This window comes from Nannospalax galili, unplaced genomic scaffold, assembly GCF_000622305.1.
Source record: "Nannospalax galili isolate Female #2095 unplaced genomic scaffold, S.galili_v1.0 scaffold8, whole genome shotgun sequence".
Lineage (NCBI taxonomy): Eukaryota > Metazoa > Chordata > Mammalia > Rodentia > Spalacidae > Nannospalax > Nannospalax galili.
Genome location: NW_008358318.1, coordinates 2,015,372 through 2,038,998, shown reverse-complemented (window position 1 = coordinate 2,038,998; position 23,627 = coordinate 2,015,372). Strand labels below are relative to the sequence as shown.

The 23,627-nt window shown below is 38.7% G+C and overlaps 1 protein-coding gene across 1 annotated transcript in view; it reads right to left on the bottom strand.

The window, feature by feature from the left end:
* The window catches only part of Suz12 (SUZ12 polycomb repressive complex 2 subunit), a 53,260-nt gene that overhangs the window by 7,961 nt on the left and 21,672 nt on the right, over positions 1-23,627 (bottom strand). The window contains exons 6-10 of the mRNA XM_017795219.2: positions 19,491-19,576; positions 16,974-17,205; positions 14,420-14,513; positions 10,019-10,124; positions 96-273 (exon numbers count right to left, since the gene is read on the bottom strand). Coding sequence (XP_017650708.1) covers positions 96-273; positions 10,019-10,124; positions 14,420-14,513; positions 16,974-17,205; positions 19,491-19,576 — 696 coding nt within the window. The remainder of the gene's footprint in view (positions 1-95; positions 274-10,018; positions 10,125-14,419; positions 14,514-16,973; positions 17,206-19,490; positions 19,577-23,627) is intronic.

Sequence of the window (23,627 nt, the reverse complement as noted above, 5' to 3'; positions counted from 1 at the left end):
CCTGAATAGTTACAAATAGGAAAATATAACTAAGTTACTATACAGCCTAAAACATAACTTTGAAATCATTGTTTTGATAGCAATAGTATTTTTACCAATAGTCTGTGCAGGTTTCATTGAACCAGGCTTGTTTTCTTGATGAAGACTCTCTGAATTTCTGGTGGCAAGAGGCTTGGCAACAGGAGCTGTAGACTTATCGTTGGTTTCTCCTGTCCAACGAAGAGTGAACTGCAATGTAGGTCCCTGAGAAAATGTTTCAAATGGAGGTAGCCTCTAAACAACAAAAACACAAAAAGGAGTCACAATTTCAAAGAACTTACAAAAATAAAAAACATTCACTGAGATATGTCAGTGTGGACTTGTTTTCAATCAAGTTTACTTTTAAAGCCAAAAAACAAGTAAGGATGGCTAAATAGAGTATGGAGCAATAGATTACTGGAGATACTGGAGAGCTAAGGCAATATTAAGTGGCAGTCTTTTAAAACAAAAACTAAATTACTGGGGCTGGAGAGATGGCATTGTTCCTACAAAGGACCCAAGTTCAGTTCAAAGAATACAAATTGGGTGACTGACAACTTCTTTTTAACTTCAGTTATAGGAAATTGGAAAGAGGCCTCTGTTGGCCTCTGTCTGTATCTTAACAAGTGGCGCGCGCACGCATGCACACACACACACACATTGTTGAGAGAGACGGCTCAGTAGTTAAAAGCCTAGGTTGCTCTTGCAAAGGACTCAGGCTCAGTTCCCAGCAACCACATGACTGTTTATCAATCAAGGCCCAGGGAATCTGACCCCTTCTTCTGACCTCTGTGGGTGTTGTACAACATGGGTACACTTACATACATATGTGCAGGCAAAACATTCATATGCATTCAAATAAAAATAATTTTAAAAATGAGTCAGGCGTGGTGGTGTGCACCTTTAATCCCAGGATTCACGTGGCAAAGGCAAGCAGATCTGAGTTCAAGGCCAGCCTGGTCTACATAATGACTTCCAGGCCAGCTGGGGCCACACTGATACTGTCTCAAAAAAGACCAAAAAAAAAGAGGAGAGTTCATCTTCTTTAAGGAGTGACGCCAACCAGATAGGCGTCACTAACACCAAGGAATTTAGGGACACGTAAACTTGACAGATAGACCTTAACATAAACGACAGAAATGCATGATATCCGGTGGGGGGGAGGTTATAAGGGGGTACAGATAGGGGAGGGGGAGGTTTAAATATGATTAAGATGTACTATATAAAATGCATAAAAATTCAGTAGAAGATTAAAAATAAAAACTCCTACATTATTGCTATATGGAAATGTAAACTGTCATAGAATTTCCCTTTTCTTTTTCTTGAGACAGTATCTTGCTATGTATGTAGCCCAGGCTGAGAGCTTGCCACCCTCCTTTCTCAGATTCCTAAATTCTGGAATTATAGGTTATGTATTCCTGGCTCAGATTTTAAGAGGCAGAAATTAAAGTTTTCAACAAAAATCTCCCCAATTAAAAAGTTCTTTGGGGGCTGGAGAGATGGGTCAGTGGTTAAGAGCACTAACTGCTCTTGTAGAGGACCTGGATTCAAATTCCATCTCCCACATGGGACCAGTTCCAGGGGATCCAATGCCCTCTTCAGACCTCTGGGGGTGACATGGGTACACTCATATGCATGCAGGCAATATACTCATACACACAAACAAGCAAGAATGTGAGGTAAGCCACACAGAAGGACAAAGCCAGGTACTAGGGGTATATATCAAGAGTCTGCCTAAAAGCATCTCCCCAAAACAACAACAAAAAAAATCCCAAAACCCTTTCAGTGTGAGCTGACAAGATGCAAAAAATGTGTTATTCTACAAACTAGGAGGCTAAAACAGGAAGATCTGGAGCTTGGGGTTAAGATCCTATCTGAAAAAAAAAGGGGGGGGGCTGGCTGGGGAGATGGCTCATTGGGTAAAATGTTTGCTGTGAAAATGTTAAGAACAGAATCCCTGTAAATGCTAGATGGATGTGGGAGTTTGTCTTTTATACCAGCTAGTGGGAGGCAGAGAATGTGGGTTCCCAGAGCAAGCTGGTTAACTAGATTAGCCAAATTGGTGAGCTCTGTGTTCAAGTGAAAGCCTTAATTTATAAAGTAGAGAGTGATTGAAAGATGCCCAACATCAACCTCTGGTTAACTAGATTAGCCAAATTGGTGAGCTCTGTGTTCAAGTGAAAGATAACCTTAATTTATAAGGTGGAGAGTGACTGAAAGATGCCCAACATCAACCTCTGGACAAACATACAAGTGCACACTTCAAAAGCAAGTTAGATGGCTCAGTGGGTAAAAGCCTGCTACCAAGCCTGATAAACTGAATGCAATCCCTGGGATCCAGGTTGTGGAAGGAAAGAAATGACTATTTCAAGTTATCCTCTGACTTCCACACACACACCATGGTAAGAAAAGAAAAGAAAAGAAAAGACCACAAAACACTCAAAGGGATAGGGAGATGGCTCAGTTGGTACAGTGCTTGCTGTACGAGCATGAGGACAAGAGTCTGGATCCTGAACACCTATGTAAAAGTTGGGCATGGTAGCACATGCATGTAACCCCATCACTAGAGGTTGGAGAAAGTCACATCCCAGGGGTTTGTTGGCTAAGGAGTCTACCTACGTGGAGTCTAGTCACTCATGTTCAGTGAGAGATCCTGTCTGATAAAAATAAGGTACAAGTTGGCATGGTGGCACAAGCTTTTAATCCCAGCACTCAGGAGGCAGAGGATCTTTGTGAGGTCGAAGCCAGCCTGGTCAACGTAACAAGTGCCAGGCTAGCTGAGGCTAAAGGAAGAAAGAAAGAATAGATGGGAGATGGAGAGATGGCTCAGTAGGTAAAGATGCTTGCAGCCAAGCAAGATGAACTGACGTCAACCTCTAGAATTCACATGGTTGAAGAAGAAAACTGACTCCCAAGTTGTTCTCTGGGCTTGGCACTTAGGTAGTATACACATGCAATTAAAAAAAAAAAAAGCAATCTAAAAGTTCTACTTGCTGAGATTTGTTATCAAGTATGACCAATAACAAAATTTTAGAACTGGGATTAATGAATCTATATATGCAACTTTAATTTTGTATCTACTGAAGGTTTGTTTTCTAGTACAGATGTACCAATTTATTCTTACTACAAAGTATTAACAGTGTATTTTCTTATATTCTTACTGTAATCCATTTTTTTAAATTATTTTGTATTTTATGTGTATTTGTGTATTGCCTGAATGTATGTGAGTGCACCCATGTCGTGCAATGCTGTGGAGGTCAGAAGAGGGCTTCAGATTCCCCTGGAACTGAAGTTAAGGACGGACGGTTCACAGCTGCCATGTGGATGTGAACCTGGGTCCTCTCAAGAGCAGTCCAGTGCTCTTAACCACTGAGCCATCTCTCCAGCCCTATGTTATCCATTTTTTAAAAATTCACTTTATTTATTTTTTGGTCTTTTTGAGACAGGGTCTCCCTGTAGCCCCAGCTGTCCTGGAACTCACAGAGATCCACCTGCCTCTGCCTCCTGACTGGGACCTTTAGCTGGGACTAAAGGTGTGTGCTACCACGCCCGGCTAAAATTCGTTTTATGTGTATGAGTGTTCTGCCTTCATGTATCTAAGTCCACCAGTGCACATGGAACACCGGAAGAGAGCACTGGATCCCTCTGAACTGGAGTTATGGACAATTGTTAGCCGCCATGATGTGCTAGGAACCCAACACAGGTTCTCTGCCAAGAGCAGCCATTGCTCTTAACTGCTAACATCTCTCTAGTTCCCACTATTAATTTTTTACATCTTTGGCAAACAAGTAGTCAAAAGTGGTACCTGTCAGGCCTACTAGTATAGGCCTGTAATCCCAATTATGTGGGAGGCTGAGGTAGGAGGATTATAAATTCAAGCCAGCTGAATTAGGGTAAGTTCAACGCCTATGTAAGCTGCCTAGTGAAACTTTTGAAAGAGGGCTTGAGTAGGAGAGAAAGGTGACTGCAGAGATGGCTCAATCGATAAGAGCACTTCTGTGTTAAGTATGAGGATATGAGTTTATATCCCATGTGAAAAAGGTGTCACTTTGTATCACCCGAAACCCCAGTGCTTAGGGACATTGGTGGAACTGTTGGCTTGAACACAGCTCCTCTTGCAGAGGGAATAAGGCAGAGTGATACAGCAGGACACCTGATATCGCCCCCTACACACACACAGGCTTAGAATATAGCTCAGTGGTAGACTACTTGTCTAACACAAGCCCTATCTATATTCAATCCCCTGTACTGTGTGGGGAGGAAGAGGGACTTCTTTTTTCAGTCTTTTATGAGACAGGGTCTCCCTGTAGCCCCAGTTGACCTGGAACTTACCATGTAGACCAGGCTGGCCTTGAACTCACAGAAATCCGCCTGCCTCTGCCTCCTGAGTGCTGGGATGAGGGACTTCTTTTTGCTTTTTTTGAGACAGGTTCTCACAAGATATATGGCCCTGGCTGGCTATGAATTCCTGTTTCATTGGGATTACATACTTACACCATCCCATTTAGCAAAAACTCTGCTTTTGTCACACATTTTAGAATACTAATAAGGATAATTTTTTAAGCATCTACCCTACACTTGTTCTTTAAAAAAGCTGCCTAAGGTGGCCCCTAGGTAGGTTGACGGCACTCCAGTAGATCACCCCACAAGGATATGGGTGGCACAAACTAGAAGTTGTAGGTTATAAAAAAAGAGGACATGGGCTGGAGAGATAGCTCAGAGATTAAGAGCAGTGGCTGCTCTTGCAGAGGACCTGGTTCAATTCCCAATACCTGTATGGTGGCTAACAACTGCCTGTAGCTCCAGTTCTAGGTGATCCAAGGGCCTCTTCTGACCTCTGCAAGCATTTCACTACAGGGGTATTAACTACCTACATGTGGGCAATACATTCATACACATAAAATTAAAAAGTAATAAATATTTTAAAAAGACACGAAGTTGGGAGGGAGTAGGGAATGGATCTTGGATTAAAAAAAAGAACAAATATGATGCCATGTATGAAATTCTCAAAGATTAAAATTTTACCAAAAACAAACACAAAAATCAAGTGGAGCCAGGAGCAGTAGCACATGCGTTTAACCCCAGCACTCGGGGCCGAGGCAAGCAGATCTCTGTGTGATACAGGCCAACTTGTTCTACACAGTTAGTTCTAGGCCAGCTGTGGCGACAGGGAGACTATCTCAAAAAAGCTACCCAAGGGCCAGTGAGATGGTTCATTGGGTAAAGTTGCTTGCTGCCAAGTCTAATGACCCAGGTTTCATTCTTGGGTCTCACATAGTGGAAGTGGAAGAGAACCAATTCCTGCAACTGTCCACCCCCACCAAAGGAAAAAAAAGACCTATCTGATTTCTGTTTTCTCTTTACTCATCTTTCTTATGCACTTGGTCTCACTGTCCTCAAATGCACACCCTTCATGCCTCTACTTCATGAGAGCTGGGTTTACAGATATGGACTACCACATTGAGATTACTGACATTAGTTTTAGTGGTAGGGACAGAATCCAAAGGTCTTGATATGCAAAGCATGAATACTACGACTGAGCCACACCCTAAGTTCTTATTAATTTAGAAAATTCATAACACATGTTGCAGATTATCTCACAAATATTACCACCCAGGCAATTTTTTCCCTCCCTTGGTGATGGGGAGTAAACCAAGGATGTAGAGCATGCTAAGCACTCTAATTCTGAATTACATTCCCAGGTTGTTTTTTTTTTTTAAATATTTTATTCTTTTTTCTATGTGTATTGCATGTATTACGTGCATGTGTATGTTATGCCGTGTCATGCAATGCCCATGAAGGACAGAAGAGGCTGTTGGATCCCCAGGAACTGGAGTTACGGACTTTGTTAGCTGCCATTGTGGGTGCTGGGATTTGAACCTGGGTCTTCTGCAAGAACAGTCACTGTTTTTAACCACTGAGCCATCTCTCCAGCCCCAGACTTACTTTTGAAAACTTCTGGTGCTGAGAAGCAAACCAAGGCCTTCATGTACAGTAAGCAAATACATATTATTGAACTAAAGCCTGAGGCCCCCATTATTTTTTTCTATTACTTATTGAGATGGGGGTCTCCCTGTAGCCTCAGCTGGCATGGAACTCACTATAGAGACCAAGCTGGTCTTGAACTCATAGAGATCCACCTGCCTCTGCCAGGGTCCCGAGTGCTGGGACTACAGGTATGCACCACCACACCCAGCCTCATTTAATTTTTTAAAATAAGATTTTATTCATTTTTGAGTGTTTTGTCTGCATTCGTTTAAGTGCACCACTTGTGTATCTGGTGCCTGAGCAGATCCCAAAGGGGGTCTTGGATCCCCTCCAACTGGAGTTACTGATGTTAGCCGCCATGAGGTTGCTGGGAACTGAACCTGGGTCCTCTCCAAGAGCAGCCAATGCTCTTAACTGCTGAGCACTTTCCAGCCTTCTCTTTAATATTTTTGTATGTGTTTGTGTGTGAGGATACACACATGCCACTTCCACATGTGTGGAAGTCAGAGACAAACCATGTCTGGCTCATGTACCTACTGAGCCATCTCATCAGTATGTGTCTGGCTTTTATATGGTTTCCAGTTATTTGAACTCAGGTCATCAGACTTGTGCCATAAGCTTGCTTTTTAAGTGATGTCTCCATGTATGAGCAATGTGCAGCATGTGTGCCTGGTGCCTTCAGACACCAGAAGGCATTGGATTTCCCTAAAACTGGAGTAAAAGGCAACTGTTAGCTGCTATATAGGTGCTGGGCAATGAACCTGGGTCCTCTGCAAAAGCAGCAAATGCCCTTTAATCCAAGCCATCTTGCCAAACCCCTTTTGGAGATGGGACCTTGCTAAACAGCCCAGACTAACCTTGAACTCACGAGCCTCCTTTCTCTGCTTCCAGAGAGCTGAGGTAATAGGTGTGTGCCACCACACCCAAACACTACCATTTTTTTTAACGCTACCCTTTTTTTTCTTTCTTTCCTTCCTTTTTTTCTTTATCAAGACAGTGTCTAATTATTTAGCTCTGGCTAGCCCGAAACTTCCTATGTAGACTAGAATGACCTTGAACTCACAGAGGTCCTCCTGCCTTGCCTCTCCAGTGCTGGAATTAAAAAAATTTTTATTATTTTATGTGTATGTGTGTACTTCCTGCATGTAGGTAAGTGCACCTATATCGTGCAATGCTCACAGAGGACAGAAGAGGCTGTTTGATCCCCTGGAACTGGAGTTATAGATAGTTGTTAGCTGCCATGCCATGTGGGTGCTGGGATTCCAACCCGGGTCTTCTGCAAAAACAGTCAGTGTTCTTAACCGCTGAGCCATCTCTCCAGTGCTCAAATTAAAGCCACTATGCCCAGCCACCATTTCTGTTTTTAATTCATATTTGATTATTTAATTCATTTTAATCAGGTTTTTTTTTTTTTAAACTTTATGCATCCTTACAAATGTCTTCCTCAACAAAAAGTTTTTTTTTCCCCCATACAACACTTTTTCTTGAAGTTAAGAAGTGTTTATTTTTTTGTCTTTTGGAGACAGGGTCTCCCTGTAGCCCCCAGCTGGCCTGGAACTTGATTTGTAGACCAGGGTGACCTTAACTTACAGAGATCTGTCTGCCTCTGCCTCCTCAGTGCTGGGACTAAAGGTGTGCACCACCAAGGCTGGCTTTATTATTTTTATTTTATGTGTATCTGTGTATTTCTTGCCTGTATGTCTAAGCACACCCACGTTGTGCAATGCCCTTAGAGAACTGAAGAAGGTGTCGGATCCTCTGAACCGGAGTTACCGGAACAGCCAGTGTTCTTAACTGCTGAGCCATCTCTTCAGCCCTAGAAATGTTAATTTTTACATTTGTATTTATAAGTCTTCTGGAACTTACTAGATCTAAACTTATGTCAAGATGGCTAAGGACCAGTTCTTTTGCAATTAATCAAGTTATTCTTTCCAATATGGCACTATACTGTTTGTCATAAGCCAAATTCCAAATACACGACGCCCTTTTAGGACTATGCACCAGTGATTTGACTATATTTATGATTGTGTTACATATTTTTTTTTTTTTGGAGACAGGGTCTCCCAGTAACCCCAGCTGCCCTGGAACTCACTATGTAGACCAGACTGGCCTTTTGAACACACCCGGCTGTGTTACATAATTTAAGGGTTTATCTCTCTTTCTTTTGAGCTAGGGTGACCCAGAATGGCCTTCAAACCATAATTCTTCTATCTCTGCCTTCCCTGTACTGGAATTATAGATATGTGCCTACCAAACCATGACCAATTTTAAGGTTTATTTTTTTATTTATTGTTTAGCATTATGATATTCAACTATCTGGTGAGTTTTTCCAACTATTTAGAATTTTTATACAATAAAAAAAAATTTAATATAATTACATACCACTAAAGCAACTTGAAACTAATTTTTAGGCTTAAAAGAAATCCTTGGGGGCTGGGCATGGCAGTGCATGCCTTTAATCCCAGTACTCAGGAGGTAGAAGCAGGTGGATCTCTCTGAGATCAAGGTGAGCCTCATTTACATAGTGAGTTTCAGGTCAGCTAGGGCTATACCAGGACTCTCTAAAAAAAAAAAAAAGAATCCTTGAAATTTTGCTTGTCACAGTATATAGGTTTATTTAGGAAAAAATTAGGGCTGAAGAGATGGCTCAGCAGTTAAAGAGCACTGGCTACTCTTGCAGAGGCCCTGGGTTCAGATCCCAGCACCCACATAATGGCTAACAACTGTCCATAACTCCAGTTCTAGGGGATCTGATGCCCTCTTCTGGCCTCCATGGGCACTGCATAACACAAGTGCACTTACAATACATATATGTAGGCATAACACTCATACACATCAAAATAACATAATTAAAAAATTTTAAAAGAAAAAGATAACTTTTATTTTGTAAATCTTGTGTACTGAGAAATGTACTTATACCAATTTTTTCAAGTTATACTAGGTATAATCTATCTACTTTTTTAGACTTCTAAATAAATGTACTATTAGTCGTTACATGTTACTTCCTGTTATTATGAATGGGATTTAAAATAGCAATTAACATTTATTGAGCACTTATATGCTAGGCACAATACTAAACATTAATGTATTAATAATAGATTAATAACTTAATCTAACAAGTCTATCCTTTATTTTATAGATGAAAGAAATGAGACACAAATTAGCTTGTCAAATGCCACAAAGCAAGCAGATTTAAATCATGAAGTCTGAGTCATAAGAACAATGCTATCTATTACACTGACTAGGCCATCTTAATTGTTTGTCCAAGTATTAAAAACAAAGAACTTGGGCCAGGCGTGGTGGCATATGCCTTTAATCCCAGCACTGGGGAGGCAGAGGCAGGCGGATCTTTGTGAGTCTGAAGGTGGCCTGGTTTACATAGTGAGTTCCAAGCCAGCTGGGGCTACAGGGAGACCCTCTCTCAAAATGACAAAAAACAAAAACAAAGAAATCCAAGGGGCAGAAGATGGCACATGGAACTTGCCACCAACCCCGATGACCTAAATACAACCCTCAGAACCTATATGGTAGAAGATAACTCCCACATGTTGTCTGCTTGTGTCATGGCACTAGTGCACCTGCCTACGACACAATACATAAATGGCCAGGAATGGTGACACATGCCCTTAATCCCACCACTAGAGAGACAGAGGCAGGCAGATCTCTGAATTTGAGACCAGTCTAGTCTACAGAGTTCCAGGCAAGCTAGAGCTAGATAGTGAGTTTATGTCTCAAAAATAAATATGCTGGGTGTGGTGGCACACCTCTAATTCCTGAATTTGGAGGCAAAGGAAAATGCTCTCTCGGATTTGGAGGCCAGGGAAAACTACACAGTGAGACAGTTAAAACAAAATAAAACCCCCAAATTAAAATTACATCAATAAATGTAAAAATAAAAACAAAAAGAAAGTCCACAAAATAAATACTCCTTACTTCCAATACAAAATTGAGGAAGGAAACATGAATCAGAATTCATAACTACAGTGTGTTCAACCTTCTGAGTCATCCATACCTTCCCATCAAGAATAGTCTCCCATGTTGCTCTCTTCTTGCTTATTGGGCATTCTTCCATTTCCTGCATGGCTACTTCATATTCTCCATCTAAAAGCTGTAAGCGCCTGTTAGACAAACACATACACTTTAAAGTAACCTGGGTATTACTATGAGCACACAAATTCTGCATTTTTGATTTACAGTAAGAAAGCATTAAATTTGTAAAGTAGTTTAAATATGCAGCAGGATTTGAAGTTATATCTATGCTCAAGGTCTGACAATAGCAATTTTAATAAAGTGAAACAATATATAACTAGAGAATTCTCTCATTACTTTAGCTACTCAGTCATAACTTTACACATTTAAAATACTCCTAAGATCTCAAACTCTTATTTATTAAGTGTAATATTAAGTATAATATCTGTATTTGCAGATTTTATATTTTTAAAATTAGGATTAGAACAGTGTTACAACACTTTCCCTAAAGATTATGCAAGTTATTCATTATTCATTAATTTATTATTTGAGACAGGGTCTCTTTGTGGACCCAGTTGACCTGGAACTCCATATGTAGACCAAGCTGCCCTAGACCCACCTGCCTCTGCCTGTGTGATTAAAGGCATGGCTCCACCAGGCCCACCTGGGAACCTTGACTTTTGCATTTGCCTAGTAAACTTATGATTAAAATGACAAACCTGTTGTTAGCCATAGGAACCTGGCATACAACATGGTCAATAAATATTTCATTAATGAAAGAATAAACAGTGGTTGAAACAAGGAAATTATACAGCAGAGTTTCAATGTGCATGCATGTATGTGTCATACGATTTATATGATTCTATTCCTATAAACACTGGTAGTCACTCTAAAAACCATTCTTCTATCATGTTTAACAATTAATTGTATATAGGAAAAATATGGCTTCTCTTCAGTCATGGAGAATCCTATTAGATAACAGCTAAAATTATGGAGTGCTTTATGATGTGCCAGGCATGGTGACTTTAAACAGATCATTGCATCTTCTCAACAACATTATGCCTCAGGTGCTGCTATTCTTATTTACAGAAGGAGACTGAAGCACAGAAACAGTAAGAAACTTGCCTTAAGATCAGTCAGCAACCAGACATACAAGTAAATCCAGACTGTCACTAGAGTTGTAACAACAAATCATTTTGAGATTTAAGAATTTTTTTTGTGTTTTCTCCATGTTGTACTACTTGATTTTTAATCTTCCACAGTACAACAGTTTAATAAATTTTCTTTTAAAATTAATTTTGGCCTTTGCAAAAAAAAAATTTCAATAGGTGACAGTCACGTACTACCAAATTCAAAAGGTATTTCCCTCATGATTTTACACAGCTATATAATATTCCACATTATGGTTGTACATTTGATAGCTACAATCCAATGCACACTCCTACCTGCAATGTATGAGGAGGCCTTTTCCCCCACAGCCTCATGAACAGTGCTTTATCAACTTTTTTGATCTCTGTCAATCTGATAAGTGAAAAAATGACATCTCAGTGTACTTTTAATTCAGATGTCTTATCCTTTTATTTAAAATTGTTTAAGAACCACATATATCCTCTTAAATTTTTAGCTATCACTTTGTTTACTGTTGTATTGGACTGTGGGATTCTTTTGTTATTGTAATTGTTCTAAGATAGGGACTTGCTATGAAGCACAAACTGGCTTCAAACTTGAGATCCTTGTACTTCAGTTTCCCTGAAGCTGCATTACAGAGTCTTTAAGGGTCACACATTATTTTTTATAAAATTACAGAAATAAGAACTCTCAGTTTATGATTTCAAAGTAAGTTCCCAATTTGTCTTTTTTAAAAAAAACCAAGAACTGGGCTAGCCTTTAATTTTTTGACTCAAGCAATCCTTCTGGCTCAGACTCTAGAGTAGCTAGGATTAAAGGCATGTGACACCACATCTATCTTTCATGGTTTCACTTTGGTTGTGGTAGTCTTTAGTTTTCATAGGTTTTTATTTTGCTCAATAACTCAATTTCTTCATATGATTTTAAAATATGTGGTTTGAGTTTAATTTTTTTTTTTTTTTTTTTTTTGAGACAGGGTCTCACTATGTAGATCAGGAAGGCTTGAACACACAGAGCTCCACCTGTCTCTGCTTCTCGAGTGCTGTGAATAAAGGTGTAAGCCCAAATTTGGGTATTCTTTAGGAAAACTGTAACCTGAGATTAAAAAAAATTTTTTAAACAAATGTATCCAATCTCAAGACCATGGCTCATGAATACTATTGTTTACTAAAAGCAATCAAGACTTCTGAAAGAATAGGCAATCTCAAAGTAGGGTTAGGAAATGGAGATTATTAAATCTTAAATAAGGAAAAACTAAAAAAACAAGAAGAGATACTAGAGTCTGCTTCTTATAACCAAATTTTGGGTAATATGAGAATTAAAATGAATAGCAACATGAATAGATGAAAACAAATGAACTAAAAACAGAATCTGCTAATCCACATGGGCAAAAACCAGAAAAACACAAACAAAAAACAAAGTGAAATGAGGCATGGTCTTCACAGAAAAATGAAGAAACCACAGAAAACTACCATTTGGCAACTGCTAAAGAGATCATTTATTCAAGCAAGAATCATCAATGGATGCTAAACCTATTAGATGAAAGGATACTGAGAGTTAAGGTACTCTAGCAGAATACCTTACTACCACAGAGTACGAGTTAACTAATGAAAAAGAATATCACTTAGTTAAGTAACTAAACCTAGTGTGATCCCATGTTTATGACATAGCACAACTGGCATCTCTCTCAAGTGTTGATATAATTAAAACAGAAGGGCTGCTTGGGGAACATAGAAATATGCTGTCTTAAAAAGGAAGGGAAAAATTTAAAACCTAGAGAACTATTACAGGTTGAAGAATACTGGAGAGAAATAACATTGCAGAATGAGGTAAAGGACTACAAACTAAAACGAATATTATTGACTCTAGATAGGTCAGTGGGAAAGCACTTACCTAGCATGAAGAATAAAAAGAACCAAGGCCCTTGGTTCAATCCCCAGCACAGCAATAAAAAATAACAGAAAGAGCTGAACATGGGGATACATGTTTGCCTACATTCCCAAAATTCAGGAGGTTGAAGCCAGAGGATCAAAGATGAGCATAGCCTGGGCTAAACAACGAGATTCTGCCCCGCCCCACCCCCCAACTAAAACAAAAGATATTATTGGGGTCAGCTAGGGAGATACTATTACTAATGCTGTATGTTATGATGGGTGGCTAACAGGAAAATGCCTTTGCTTTTTGAAGATATATGCTGAAATAGAACACAAAAAAAGAGATAAAGTAAATTTTTCTAATGTTTCAGGGAGAAAAAAGAAATGTGAAAGAAAGCAATGTGTCAAAATAGTAACAGATCTAGGTAAAGGGTATATGTTAATATTCTTTGAATTTTTCTACATATTTAGAAATTTTCAAAATTAAAATGAGAAATTCATGTAGTTTCTTCTTGGCATTTTTCTTTATGTTTTAAGGAGCAGCAGTTATGCCACAGAGAATACGTTAACATATATATGCAAGGGGCAAAAAGTAAAGGAGAAAACACCATGTGCCCCCTCCCAGTATTAGTATCAATGAAGGCCAGTGCACCTTATTCTAACTCTTTGCCCAGTAGACTTCACCATGCTTTCTATCATTTTTGTTGTTTTCTGTGTCTGTCTCTCTCTTCTAAATCTGTGTTGAGGGCCTTGTGCATGTTAGGTAAGGCCATACCACTGAGCTATATCCCTCCCTTCAGTTATTTTCAACCTAAGGTTTTTATCCATAATTATAAATGACTTAAAACATACTAATTGGGGGCTGGAGAGATGGCTCAGTGCTTAATAGCACTGGCTGCTCTTGCAGAGAACCCAGACTTGGTTCGCAGCATCCATGTGGTAGTTAGCAATCATCTTTAACTCCAGTTCCAGGGGACTCAACTCCCTCTTTTGGCCTTCTTAGACACTGATTGCATGCACATAGTACACTACATACAAGCAGGCAAAACACTCATAAATACACATAAAATAAAAAATTTTTTTTTGGTCTTTTTGAGACAGGGTTGTCTCCTTGTAGCCCCAGCTGGCCTGGAACTCACTATGTAGCAGAGTGGCCTTGAACTCACAGAGATCTGCCTGCCTCTGCCTCCTGAGTGCTTGAATTAAAGGTGTGTGCCACCTCACACAGTCTAAAATTTAAAAAATAAAATTTTAACTAAGCCATTCAGAGCTCCTTATCTGTGCTGATTTTTATATAATAAAGAGAAAATGTCAGTATTTGTGAATTAATTTCTCTATTCATTAGAAGAAAACAAACACAAACAATATTACTATTATATTCTGCTTTATAATTTAAATATTTACAGAACACCATGGAAACCTTACTTGCTCATCAATATTACCTGTTTTTATCAAACACTGTCATTTGTGCAACAAATGTCTTTTCCCCATCTTCACGATTTCGTTTTCTTCTTGCTGGAAGTTCTTCATTGACATCTGAATTAAACAAGTATTTTTTAAAAATATCAAATATTCAAACAAACATGTGTCATTACATATAGTCCATTTTTTTATGTTGCAACATAAAATGTGCTACATTTATTATCCCAAATAAAGGTACAAATTACAATAATGTTGTAATATAATATTCAGACTCACTTACTTGAATTTTGGATTTTTTCCGTTATGTCCTTACTTTTTTCTAACACATGATCTCACCATGTAGCCCAGGCTGGTTTGAAGTGGGTATATACTGGCTGGCCCTAAACACCTGATTCTCTGGCCTCAGCATAGGGTGCTGTGATTACAGGCCTATTCTACCACTGCATTAGTCCTTTCTTCTTTTTAAAACATTTTTCCTTTATTTTTTATGCGTTGAGTGTTATGCCTGCGTATGTTAAGTGCACCTGTGTCGTGCAATGCCTGCAGTGTACAAAACTGGGCTTTGGATCTCCTGGAACTGGAATTACAGATGGTTGTTAGCTGCCATGTAGGTGCTGGGATTCAAATCCAGGTTGTCTCCAAGAGCAGCCATTGCTCTTAACCACTATGCCATCTCTCCAGCTCCCCATCTGTACTTTTCTGATGGCATTTATTGACAAGTCTGTATCTTTAGAAAACCGTAACTACTGCTGGAATGATCTTTTCTAGGTAGGCCCCCCTCACCCAGGTTTCCATTTTAAGAACTTTCATTTTTTGGTTGTTAGCCTTAGCCTTTAACGGCTGTGCTATCCCTCCAGCCCAAGAACTTTCAAAGGATACTTCTAGACAACCATTTTTCCTGATGTTTCTCCATTAAATTTCACAAATAACTGCTATAGTATTGTTTATTTCACTTTATTTATTCCATATCTATCTCCTTATATTACACTTAGTGACACTTCCAAGAATGGTACTGGATGTTTTCATCATCTTTAACTTACCAGCACCAATACGTTAGTTGATGAATTCAGAGTCAATAGAATAAAGAATGCTGGGTGTAGTGGTATACAACTTTAATCCTAGCACTCAAGCAGAAGCAGGCAGAACTCTATTTTGGGCCAGCTCAGGTTACAGGCAAACCCTGTTTCAAAAACCCAAGAGAACAAAGGAATGCGTACAGGGACCAATATGTGATAAGTATTAAACTGTTCATGAAGATGGTACAATGGTATGTACCTAGAGTTTTATTCATTTATATTTTAATTATTTCTTTTTATTTTTTTAAAAACATTTTATTCTTTTTATTTTATGAGTGTATTGCCTACATGTATGTGAGTGCACCTGTGTCGTGCAATGCTGCACAGGTCAGAAGAAGGCTTTGGATTCCCCTAGAACTGGAGTTAAGAACGGTTCACAGCTGCCACGTGGGTGCTGGGAATTGAACCCGGGTCCTCTGCAAGAGCAGTCAGCGCTCTTAACCGCTGAGCCATCTCTCCTTTTTTATGTGTATGTATGTATTGCCTGCATGTAGGTAAGTGCACCCGTGTTGTGCAATACCCACAGAGGTCAGAAGAGGCTGTCAGATCCCCTGGGACTGGAGTTATGGATAGCTGTTAGCTGCCATATGGGTGCTGGGTTTCGAACCCAGGTCTTCTGCAATAACAACCAGTGTTCTTAACTGCTGAGCTATCTTTCCAGCCCTGGTATATACCTATAGGTTTAGTACTTGGGAAATTGAGCTAGGATGACTATATCAGCCAAGCTTAAGACATATCTGGGAAACAATGAGACCTTATCTCAAAAAAACAAAAACAACAACAACAACAAAAAATGTGTATGAGGTGAATAGCTGCCCAGCATGAGGAAGGTTTTAGGTTCAATCTCTCTCTTTTTTCTTTTTTGGTCTTTTTTTTTTTTTTTTTTGAGGCAGTTTCCCTGTAGTCACAGCTGGCCTGGATTCCTATGGAGGAACTCAAAGATCAGCCTGCTTCTCCCTCCCTAGTGCTGGGATCAAAGCTGTGTACCACCATGCCCAGCCCTTTAGGTTCAATCTTTATTTAGCACAGCAAAATAATAATAAATTGCCAGTCTTTCCAACTTTGGAAAAAGTCATGGTTTGAAGGTTTTTTTGTTTGCTTTGTTTTTGAGTCAGGGTCTTGCTACATTGTGTAGCCAGGGCTGGTCTTGAACTCACAGGGATCCACTTGCCTTTCGCCTCCCAAGTGCTGGGATTAAAGGCATGTTCCACACCTGGCCAAAAAGAAATATTCTATATACAATACTAAACACTACTTTAACTATTTTCATTGACCACTTTTTTTTGGGGGGCGGAGGGGTTCTTTTTGAGACAGGGTCTCCCTGTAGCCCCAGCTGTCCTGGAACTCACTATGTCGACCAGGCTGGCCTTGAACTCACAGGGATCCACCTGACTCTGCCTCCCGAGTGCTGGGATTAAAGGCATGCACCACCATGCCTGGCTTCACTGACCACTTTTAATTACCCAATTTTAAAATCTATTTATTGAAATAAAATTACCAATATTTTCATTGATTTCTCCATTAAGCATTCCATTAAATTCTCTTCTTCCTGGACGAGTCACTCTAAAGAGCAATGAGTAGGACTTCACCATATGGCTGTTACTAGGTTCAAATTCATTACTGGAAACTGCAAGGGATGGGAAATTTCCTGGTTTTGTTTGATTGAGGTCAGGATTCAAAGGCACCTGCTTTTTACCTGTGGGAACTTGCCTTATTGGACAACTTACATCCTGTAAAGGTAAAGATTCATAAATTATATTTCTATATAAGCAATGATAAATTACATAAAAACTTCTAATCACAGCTATAGGAAACATGGTATAGGCCATGATTACCAAATGGCATATTAAAATAATCATAGTTCTGAAATTGTGAAGCAAAAAGAGAAATGGAACTATTCCAAATATGAAGGCAATTGAGGGTAACAACAATATAATGAAAACAATGATACAGTATCATCCAATATCTAGGCAATAGTCATTTGCAAGTTTCACATTACAAATATGGGATGAAGGGGCTGGGGCTGTAGTTCACTGGTAGACCACTTCCCCCCTACATGGAAGGCCTTGGGCTCAATCCTAGGGGGTGGGGCATATGTAGGCTGGAGGTATAGATCAGTGGTTAAAGTACCTGACTACTATGTGCATGGCTTTAGGTTCAATTTCCAGCAATGCAAAATGTATAGTAAATCAAATGGCTGGGAATGTAGCTCAGTTGGTGGAATGCTTGTCTACTATACATGAAGCCCTGGGTTCTGGATTCAATCCCAAGCACTACCTAAATGAGATATGGTGGCACATGCCTGTATTCTCTATACTCAGGAGGTAGAGGCAGGAGTATCACAAGTTCCCCTTTTCAATACATAGTAAATTCAAGGCCAGCCCAGGTTACATAAGTCCCTGTTTCAAAAATAAATAAAAGTAGAAACTAAAAAACGAATAGCCAGAAATACAAGACAGACACATGAAATTAAGGGGCTGATGATAAAGGTCAGTGGCAAAGCACATGCTTAGCATGCATGAGTCCCTGGATTCAAGCATATCAATTAAAAAGGAAAAGAAAAAAATTAGGAGGCATGCTTAAAATACTAACAGCCTCTAATTTCAACATTGGCCATAAAGTTTCTATTTTCACACAACAAATGGAGACCATCCAAAATGGAGAATGATGGCTATAATAAGTCCCCATCACTAAAAAACAGTAGATCCCAAGTATTTAAGTATATTCTTTAATAGAAGTGATAGTAATTCTCTGAGTAATATTGTTATTGCATAACTAATTATGCTAAAAGCATTGTAGAAAAAAATAAGAGTATCCTATGTGGTAACTTTTTAAAAATTTTTCTTTTTTGAGACAGTCCAGAAGGCTGGCCTCAAAACTGTGATCCTCCTGACTCTACCTCCTGGTGCTTGAAATTATAAGTATGTGCCACCATACCCAACATTGATAGCTTCTTTAAAAAAGAAAATATATGCTTATAGACATTAGAATTCAACCCTACATGAGAAATCTAACTATACACTGAGCCTTATATTTCACAAATGACTAAATTAACAGCTATACATTTCCTTCCAAGATGTTTACAATTGTTACTTTTTTCTGAAACACAGAATAGGATCACACTATACTTGTACTTATAGTTTTTTCAAAATGTATTTTAAATTTTCACTTTACTGCTTATCATAAGCTTTATGGGAATGGAGTAAGAGTAACTGTTATTTCCTAACTTTATATGCATGTTTTTATGTGTTATACGACTGCATCCTATCATTCAGTCTCAGTTTTGTAGTCCCTCATCACTACAGAACCTAGAACTTTACCAATAGGAATTATATTTGGTTTAATTCCTGTTTAAGGTAAGTGCAATGATACCTACGTGTGAAAAAGTAACAAAACCCATTACTTTTCATCCTAACTAAAAAATAAAAATAGCAACAAAAATCTGTCACCTTTTCTCTTGCTTATTGGGCATATCTACATCTTCTTTGGAAAGAAATACCTATTCCAATCTTCTACCTATTATTAATTATGCTGCCATTATAAAGAAAGAGACTCAAGCACTTAAGTCAGCTAAAAGTGTATTTATTAGTTTTGGTAGTTGTTCAGGAAACTTAAGCCATTATGACACCTGTTACTAAGGTAAAAAGATTTCATCTCCTAAATAATTTTTTTTCATAGTGCCATAATTTTTTTGAGGAAAACTTTTATCCCTTATTTAAAAATTTAATGGTACTAATAGGAAGAACAAGTTAACAGTTTAAAATGGTAGCTAAGCAACTGAATTTATATTACAAGATCACAGCTTCTTCCTTTGATTCCTACTGCACAAAGTTTTGTATAGACAGACTAGAAAAAAAAGGGGAAGGGTGTCAAAAGGATAGAGTAGTATATATGTCACCCACCAGCTTTATTTCTTATTTTCAAGGTCTTAAAACTGGCTTACAAATACAGCAGATATGCAGAAACAAGATGAATTCAAGTATTCTACTTCAGCTACTAGTATTTTATACATTACCTTTCTTTTTTTGTGACAGACTTTCACAAGCAGGACCTCCAGGGTAACAGAATTTTGCTCATTTTCTGAGTTTTGTGATGGCTTATCTAAATAGAAAGACCAATGCCTTAACATTTTTTTAATTGTCAGGAAAAAAAAAAAAGAAAAAAGAAAAAAGAAAAAATACAGAATTTATTTTTCTAAGAAATTTAGGAATCTGGGCTGAAGAGATGGCTCAAAGGTTAGGTATACTAGCTGTTCTTCCAGGACCTGGGTTCGATTCCCAGCACCCACATGGTGGCTAACAACCATCTGTAGCTCCAGTTCCAGGAGATCTGACACCCTCTTCTGGTCTTTGTGGGCACTGCATGCACATGGTGCACTTACATGCAGGCTAGTACTCATATACATAAAATAAAAATAAAATTAAAAAAAAAGGGAAATCTAGGAATCTCAAATAAAGACTTCCTAGAATGAAAAATTATAAGTTTAGTCTATCTTTTTATCCTCTATTTCAGTTCTAGACATGCAGTATACTCTTTTTCTTTTTTTGAGATAAGAGTCTCATTATGTAGCCCTGGCTAGCCTGGAATGCACAAAGATCTGCCTCCCATGTGTTGGGATGAAAGGTATGCCATACCATACCTGGCAGCAAACACCTTGTTAAAAAGCTTTTTCTATAAATAAATCTTGTTTTGTTTTGTTGTCTTTTTGAGACAGGGTCTCCCTGTAGCCCCAGCTGTCCTGGAACTCACTATGAAGACCAGGCTGGCCTTGAACTCACAGAGATCTGCCTGCCTTGGCCTCCCGAGTGCTGGAATTAAAGGCATGCGCTACCACACCTGGCTCTATAAATAAATCTTTCATAAGACAAATACATAATTACCTTCCTACAGACTGTTTTTTTTTCCTTATTTGAATAAGATGGCTCAATTCTTTTAATTTATACTGAAAAATTTCCTACTTTTAATTTGAAAACTCAATATCCAGGAGAAAAGAATATACTAGCTGTTCTGTTTTTGTTTGAGACAAGATCTTCCTGTAGCCTGAACTGGCCTGAAACTCATTATGTGAGTGTTTCAATTGCTCAGGGATCCACCTGTCTTTACTTCTTGGATGCTGGGATTAAGGTGTGCAACACCATGCTCAACCATAATAGCGGTTTTTAAAAGTAATTGATAGCCAGGCATGGTGGTGCATGCCTTTAATCCCAGCACTTGGGAGGCAGAGGCAGGTGGATCTCTGTGAGTTCAAGGCCAGCCTGGTCTACAGAGCGAGTTCCAGGCAGCTGGAGCTACAGGGAGACCCTGTCTCAAAAAGACCAAAAAAAAAGAGACATAATTAAATTAAATAGGTCTAAGCAAAAATCTCACTATTCTTTACTACTTAGGGGAATCCATGGTACTAAAGACTTCAGTTTTTTAGAGTCTATATTTTCTAATAAATTAATAAAAATCTTTGCAAATTAAGGCTTAAGAGTACCACTCTATTATTTGTCTCTAAAATCCAAAAGTTATGAACAAGTCACACTAAATAAACATTAAGCTTCAGTAATACACATAATTATAATAGATTATTAATACATCAACATATACTGAAATATTCTTTATTGTTAGATTTTTAGACAGCTTTCTTTCCTTCTTAAAAAAAATCTTACGGGACTAGAGAGATAGCTCAGTGGAGAAGGGCATTTACTGCTCTTGTAGAGCACTAGGGTTCAATTGCCAAGACCTACATGGCTGGTAACAACCATCTCTGACTCCAATTCCAGAGGATCTGAAACCTTCTGCTCTCAGTGGGCACAACACGCATATGGTAACTTACTATGTGTAGGTAAAACTCATACACACAAAAAATAAAATATTTTTTTAAAAAAAGGTCACCTTTGACTTTGAGTACACCTAAGTAGTTGAATGACTTCCTAGTGTGCTTGAGGAGCACCAAACATAGTAACAAAAAACACACTAAAAAAATCTAACAAAGCCGGGTATGGTGGTGCACGCCTTTAATTCCAGCACCAGGAAGGCAGAGGCAGGCGGATCTCTGTGAGTTCAAGGCTAGCCTGGTCTACATAGTGTGTTCCAGGACAGCTGGGGCTATAGGGAGACTCTGTCTCAAAAATACCAAAAAAAAACAAAACAAAACAAAAAAAATACCTAACAAAACCCCAACTTTCTTATGCAGAGTATATGCATAGAAAACATCTTAATCGGTCTCTGAAAATTATAATTAAATGAAAATATCTTTTTTTTTAAAGACAGTTATCTTCTCGCCCCACCTGGCCTTATATATGCTATGCAGATGAAGCTGGCCTCAATCTCACAGAGATCAGCTTGCCTCTGCCACCAGAGTGCTGGGATTAAAAGTGTAAACCACCATGGTGGACCACTGAGAGAATTTTTAGTATTTTGAACTGGATTACCCTTCGCCCTACTAAGACATTTCTCCAGGCTTGGTCTAAGGAAGAAAAAGAAAAATACTATTCAGAATGGAACTCTAATAATCTTTATATATACATTCTAAATTCTTTTGAGTAGTAACGATTTTAGGGATTTTTAAAATTTGAGACAGGTTCTTGTGTATTCCAGGCTGTCCTCAAATTGCTAGGCAGCTGAGGATGACCCTGAACTTCTAGATCTTCCTGCCTAAGCTTCCCAAGTGCTGTAATTATATCAGCATGTGCATCCAAGCTCAGAAATTTTAGGGACCCTGATGTTCGTTTTTTCCGGTTCATTTCCTAAAAGTGTTTGTTCAAAAACAAAGAAGAAAAGTTCTTTTTAATTCTTCCAAACTTCCACTGATTTTTAAAGTAAATGTGAAATTATTTTCAGGAACCAAACTATCAAGTTTATTTTTCACTTTTTTTTGTTGTTGTTGTTGTTGGAGACAGGGTCTCCCTGTAGCCCCAACTGGCCTAGAACTCACTATGTAGACCAGGATGGCCTCAAACTCAGAGAGATCCGTCTTCCTCTGCCTCCCAGAGTGCTGGGACTAAAGGCATGCACCACCATCCTTGGCATTTTTTTCCACTTATTTTTTAATTAATTAATTATTTTAATTTAATGTATATAAGTGTACTGCTTGCATGTAGGTAGGTGCATCCATGTTGTACAATGCCCTCAGAGGTCAGAAGGTATTGGATCCCCTGGAACTGGAGTTACAGATGGTTGTTAGCCACCATGTAGGTGCTGGAAATTGAGTCTGGGTCCTCTGCTAGAGCAGTCAGTGATCTTAACTGCTGAGCCATCTTTCCAGCCCCTTCACTTATTTTTTAAATTTTATTCCATTTGTCATGTGTATATTCCTGAATTGGAGTGCTCACAGGAGCCAGAAATGTCAAATCCCCTAGAATGGGAGTTACAGGTGGTTGTGAGTTACTCCACTAGGTGCTGGGAACCAAACTCAGGTCCTCTGGAAGAACACTACATGCTCTTAACCACTGAGCCATCTCTTCAGCTACTCTCATTTATTTTAATAACAAAAGTAAATATGAACAGTCTTAAACATTTTCACATTCTGTCATGTATACAGGTAAAAATTTTTGATCAGATGCTTCCCAAAGATACAATTTTAGTAATAATCCATGTTCTAAACAAGTCCTTGGAAACAGGACTATCTATAGAAGTTGAATTATAGCTTCAAAAGTATGAGTACATGCACCCTTATTTATTTGTATGTGTATGAGTGTTTTGCCTGCATGTATAAGTGCATGCAATGCCCACAGGCCAGGAGGGTGTCACATCCCTTAGAACTGAAGTTACAGATAGTGATTAGCCACCAAGTGGGTGCTGGGAACAGAACCTGGATCCTCTAGAAGAGCAGTCAGTGCTCTTAACAGCTGAGCCATCTTTCTAGTACTCTGAGTTCATATCTTGTAAGTATCACAGAAAACCAAATATAAGTGATTAAAAATAAGTGCAGCAGTCAATTCTAGATAATTTAAGAGGAAAAGTAGAAATTGTCATTCATGTTACTTCTATATAAAAAAACATGGGCCAGATCTAAGGCAAAGTCTAAAAACTACATTCACTGATATTTACATATAATAAGATTTTAAGCTTCTTAGATAAAAACCATCAGCCACTTATCAAGCAGGACTACTACTACTACAGCAATTTTATCATTAATCCTTGTCTGTCTGCTGTGGCAGTGCTGCAG